At 39.4% G+C, this 6179-nt stretch overlaps 1 protein-coding gene across 1 annotated transcript; it reads right to left on the reverse strand.

The window, feature by feature from the left end:
* Nucleotides 1-568: 568 nt before the first annotated feature.
* On the reverse strand, nt 569-5090 carry LOC126056264 (uncharacterized). The gene is made up of 2 exons (XM_049848708.2): nt 4571-5090; nt 569-1271 (listed from the first exon to the last, which is right to left on the reverse strand). Exons 1-2 carry the CDS (start codon nt 4889-4891, stop codon nt 744-746), a joined length of 849 nt encoding a protein of 282 aa, XP_049704665.2. The 5' UTR covers nt 4892-5090; the 3' UTR covers nt 569-743.
* Between the last annotated feature and the right edge of the window lie 1089 nt (nt 5091-6179).

The raw sequence follows: 6179 nt of genomic DNA on the forward strand, positions 1-6179 counted from the left end.
AGCAGGCACGTAGCCTGCTCTAAATAATTGATTGATGGATGTAAAAAATAATGGAAAAACGTAAGGCGAGCACAATGCAGTTGTTTTAATGCGGTTGACGATACATGTTGCCTTTTTTATTGATTTCATATTTTTTCCAGACAATTATAGTTCAGCGAACAGTTTGCCGGTTTTCCTGTTAATTGAAAATGTTTCAGTTAATAGACAGATAGCAGCAGATTTATAATTTTATAATATGCAGGAAACTGCGATAAACGAATCATGGAAATATATGAAAGGACGGAGGATTATATTATTTTATTTCCATGTTGTTTACATTGAATGGAAAATTATTATCTCGAGGCCTTGAAGTTTCACAAAATTCTGATAACTTACTAATACCTAGTCTATTTACAAACGACCCCGAAGTCAAATTTTATCAACTTCTAGACTAGAATATCACTATTACTAAGTTATTAGCAAACAAAGTGTATCCGAATACTTTAAAAACTTTTTGTATTTTAGATTTCCACCAAGTAAACATCTGGGTTCTTTCGGTAATACTTAGTGTAATAAATGAACAAACGGCTTGGTACAAATATTTATTTACAAACTCTGTTGGAGTTTAACTCAAAATAAGACAATATTTTATGCACTTTGAATTTAACATTAAGTAGTTACATTCATATCAGTACTATCTTACGGTACTTGAATCAGTCTCACTGAGGAATTACTTATAACTAGAGGTCTGAGTCATCATAGATTCACTTCTCATCACCATCGCCTATGACGAGAGGGTTCTCATCAACTCCTGACAGCACCATCGTGTACTGTCCCGTGCTGTACTTCTTCATTTCCTGTTCGAACAGAATATTGTTGATAGCTTGCTTGATCATACTCCTCGTCCTCTCGTCATGTTTCCTCAGCGACACAGCTATGTACTCCCCAAAGCTATCACATTCATCTTTCTTTTTAGACAGATCTGATTTTCGCAATAATTTCAACGTTTCTAATAACCTGCTGTCTAAGGTATCTTTAACTTCAGGTTCTTTGATTAATTTTCGTTTTAGTAAAGGTCTGGTGTTTAGTCTGTACTTTCTTTTTGGAAGTCTTTCCTTTGCGAGTGCTCTTCGCCTCGGTGGGCTGACGTGAGCCTCAGGCACGTATGTCTCCACGACTGGCTCCTGTTTGATGGTGATGTGGCTGTCGTCGCGGTCGTCGTCATCATCTGACGATTCGTCTGATCTCGCTGATTCTGGATTCTGAGAGATCTGGACGTCATTTGATGTGCCCTGTTGAAATACGAGATTCATTATTATTAAGTACACAGTTTCGTAAAAGTATATATTTTTGTAAATTGAGAAAATTTCACGTATCATTATTTAATATGTGTATTATTTAATATCACTACTTGATATCGACCATACGAATTGCAAACAATGAAGTCACTCCCTAATTTGAATACAGGAAGAGACCCCAACCTTGACACGACCAGGAAGCGAGCTCGATACAAACACGTTATTATTTCAATGCATTATTAATTAATTAATTTGCACAAACTCGAGTTTGACTGACCTACATAGCGATGGTGTTGCTATCGGCTAGGTTAATTGTACCGCCTATCGGAAGGTAGCGGTCATTAAAGTAGAAAAACAAGATAAAATGTAGCATTTTATTATTCTGTTTACTCCATACTTGTTTGTTGCGGTAAGAAAAATGAATGCTGAATCGTAGGATTTGCAGGATAGGATGACAATGAAAAGAGGTGATTATTGTTTTTAAGTTTAAACAAAATTAGTATTTCCTGTCATAACTGCGAATAAAGCATAAAATAAATCCTTAATACACTTTGCGTACATTCTAAGGACAGCGTTATGTCACACAAATGACCTTATTTTTAGCACTAGAGTTAAGCTCTTTACAATTATATCTATACTTTATGCGAGATATGGATAACATATCAATCAATATCAACGCAAATCTAAATAAATAAGCACCTATTTAAGATTTGTAACGGCAAATTCCATTTTGGCGACTGATATGCTGATTCCATCATCGAAGATAATGTTCACTTCCCTGATGATAAAGTGTGACGGTCCATAGTCAACATATTGTTATTCAAATGTTTGTGTAATCTGAAGATTAGCTTTTGTTTTAATACTGTTTACTTATTATTTACGTGTAATTTGGGATTATAAAGATATTTTTATGAGGCTTAGTCTCGTGATTTGTGTGGTTTATTAAAAGCTTACTCATTTCATTAACTCTTCACAATAGTGTTAAATACAATTATCTTAATTTTTGGTTTTGTGCAGTAGACAGTAAAAATATAATCCAACCAATAAAATAAAATCATCCATATTGTATACAAATTAATTACAGAGACTGTTTAAGCAATATTATGTCTTGTTGAAATTGATATCGTCAAATGATGCCCTTGTGTTTCGCAATAAAGTAGTCAATTATTTCCGCAATTTAATTTAGTGAGTTGATAAGCTGTGAATTCGGTGATAAGTTGTTGCTATGTGAAGCCCGGCTTCTTAACGCCCGTATTCTGACCTTCGAAAAGAAATATACGAATTTTTATATCACATAGGTACATTTAGTAACTTTTACTGCCCTTTTTTCCTCTGACTTCGAAACTCCAATCGAAAAGTAACTTTTCCGATGAAATGAAAATATCCCCGAATAACAGCATTTCAAAAGTTGCAAATCTCTTGAGTATTTTTACCACCTGTCAAAGTGCATGATGTGTTAATACGTAAGACTCGCACGTAAATCGTATTGGACATCATCTAAGTCATAATGATACAATAATCTGTACCTGTCGAGAATGATGAAATTTGGCACGGAGTTACACTCGTGTTGACTGTTGACACAATTTCCGTGTTTCTATAGATACCATGCTTTATTTATAAAGGGTCTTCTATTTATAAATTAGGGATGAAAGGGTCTTGTAGAATGTCGGAAAAGCAGCTTTGTATGCATTTCAACAAAATGGTTCAACAGCTTCGTTGGTCTAATTTGATTGTGAATTAGAACCGAGTAGGTCATTCCCATCGATTGCTCGAAGATTCCTATTTTTTAACTATCTGCATACATAATACAAATACGTTATTTTAGTGCAAAATGGAGAAGAGTGTAGTCTGAACTTAACTCTCACATAGCTTCGTGTAACACATTACACAGTGACGTTATTTACTGTCGCCTCCAATCACAAGTCGGAATCCACTTTAATTTAATTTACTACATCGACCCCAAATTCTGTCGCAAACCAATTCATTATAATATTAAAAATAATCCGAGAAGTAAATAGATATATTAATGCGAGTGGTTCGTTGGCAACGGTTGAACGCTATCAAGGTTATGAACACACTGACCGATTTTTTAAGACTAATGGCCACAGGCCTGTCCTTAAGAAGACTTTGTAATGATTTACCTGATGCCCTATATACAGGAACACTTGACCGTGAGGATGTAATCAGGTTATAATATTTTAGAGACGAGTTTTTTTTATCTGATTAAGTAGAGAGGAGGGATTCTTGAATTTTTAAGTTTATCTTTTTACATCATTCTTTAGGGAAATGTGAATAGTGCCCGCCTAAAAAGCAAATAAACAGAACAATAAGGAAAGTTGCATTTTTTCAAATGTTTCAATATGATTTATGGACTACAGTCAATAGAACTTTTTAAGTAGTTATTGATGGAAACTTTGTGTGTGATAAGCATGAAAGTTGTAATAAAGACCAGAGATAGCCAGGCTCAATGAGTTCTTGTAAAGCCGCAGGTGCAAGGCCACGGATATTATTATTGCCAAATTGCCGGACGCGCGGCGACTCCCGACTCCGGACGCCGTGACGACTGTCCACCGGTGTGACGACAGCGTGAACTCATCACGTGGGCCTCTTCACCTACCAACCTATGGTAGCCATAGAACATTGTCGTGGGTATGACAACTAGGGATAATACATAACATTGAAGATCGCTAAACTGAAAATTCAACTCAGGGAAAAGACAGCTATCTAAAAAACTGTCGTTAGGTACTTGTCAATGAATAGAAACTGAAATACAGGCGAATCACGAGACCAAAATGTTACTCTACGTAACCTAACTGAGTTCACGTAAGGGCGGAACCAACTCGATTCCATTGCCAAACCACTTTGTGCAATCTGACAGTGAAAATAGAGTCCAATTTCAATAAACCCAATTGTATTTCACTAGCCGATTTGATGCGGTTAAGCGTTGTTGGTATAGTTCATTTTAAACTTTATGTCAACAGACAGAGAGCTGATATTAGCTTGAACACTGCAATCGCAATGCAATGTTTGTTGCCAGGTGCGCTTCTAAGGTCAGTTTCGATCAATTTTAAAACCTATAAGTTTTTTCGCGATACGATGATCTCCCTGATAGTACCTTTTTAACAATAGATAAATAGGTATGCTTCTCAAAATTAATTTAGTCATTCAATCATTATTGCAGCATGCATGGCAGCAGAACATTGCAATGAAAAATTTTAACTGTCAGGGACATCATATTTCATATCATCATATCGCGAAAGAATTATAAAACAATGTATTAGGTAGATAATTACCACAATGACTTCGATATCATGAGGTGATTCCATATGGTTCGGCAGAAACCTCAAGTATGAATACAGAAACCAAGTGGAGCGGCCACCGTTACGAATCTTAGCTTTCTCTCGTCGATACGAAGCGAATATCGAATTCAACTTTTTCCGCAAGTCGGCGATATCGCACTCGAATATCCTGGCGATGTCTGCCCAGGCCTCGTACTTGGCGGTCTGCACGCGGTACAGGTTGTGCGAGTTGTCCCACAGCTCGGGCCGCTGCCGGTACTCCTCCACCAGCCGGATGGACAGGTCCCCCGACCACTCCACGTCCGACATACTCATGGCAACGTCGGTAGCGATCGCACTTGTTTCAATTTAATTTAACCGAGCGGCGAACACGAATTCGGCACACGTTCGCTCGTGCGCGGCGCGAGCGGGGACTGCGGACGCGGAGCTCGGGGCGAGAGCGGCTCGGGGGCGCTCGGGCGCGCTCGGGCGCGCTCGGGTGCGCTCGACCGCTCGCCTCGCCGCTCTCGGGCGGGAGTCGCTCGGCGCACGACAGCGGTACATAGCTATGTAAATACGCGCGGCACACACTACGGACGCCCACCTACCTCCATGACCGTTTTAACCTTTTTCTATTTAGTATAGAAATAAGGAGTGTTACGTTAGCCATATTTGTATGGCTGCTATCGTACTTTATGTTCGAGGTTTCACATTTGATGGCCAGGTTTACGAACAAAGGTTCGCCATAAAAGATGATTATTTACTCAAACGAGAGGGTGATAGCTAGCCAGCCAGAAGCGAAGGGCACAGATATTGACGCAGTTTGGGGAGCGAACTTGTGAAATATGAACAGTAAGTTCATTGGCAATCCTTTCTCAAATAATTCGCTGAGTGTGTTGAATGTTAATTGGATGAAATTAAAGGGTTGGATTTGGCAATATCTGTGCTTTATCTTTGTGCTCAGTTTGAAAATATTCACTTTAAATACTTAAATCGGAAATTGTTGCAAAATGGGTTTAAAAATTTAAAAAATGTTGAAATCTTTTATGCGACTTCAGTTTCAGCACCAAGACTGCTAGGGGTTGGTCGGCTTTCACGCCAATTGAGCTACTAATGGTCCGGCTAGTGCCGGTCAGGGCGCACTCTCGCTATGCTAGCTTTTACGAGCGCCCTCACAGCGGGTAGGGGATCAGTATTCTTTCGCCGACCCTCGTAAAATTTACTACAATAGTTGATCTCCTTTTATACAATTTAAAACAAAATTCCCAAATAAAACCCTCAGTACTTTTGTAACAAAGAAACCGGGCATAAAACTTCGCCCATTTACGGAGACCTATTACTGGGCAATAAATCTTTAAGTTGGGAGTTCTGATTACGCTAGGCTGTTGACGGCCAGCGTGTGTTGAGCCGGGGCTGCGCGCCGCGGCACCGGGGACGGCGAGCTCGCGCGCTGTTGCGGGGCTCAGCTCGCCTGGCGCCCCCGCTCGGGAGCCTCCCCCCGAGGAGGGGAGGGGAGGAGGGGGAGAGTCCTCCACTCCCAGTGTTTTGTTGTCGGAGGGCAGGTCGTGATTAAATTAATGAAATTCTATTTTCTCCGAGGACACTGTTAATTTTATCGTTATTT

The sequence above is a fragment of the Helicoverpa armigera genome, chromosome 18 (genome assembly GCF_030705265.1).
Source record: "Helicoverpa armigera isolate CAAS_96S chromosome 18, ASM3070526v1, whole genome shotgun sequence".
NCBI classification, from domain to species: domain Eukaryota; kingdom Metazoa; phylum Arthropoda; class Insecta; order Lepidoptera; family Noctuidae; genus Helicoverpa; species Helicoverpa armigera.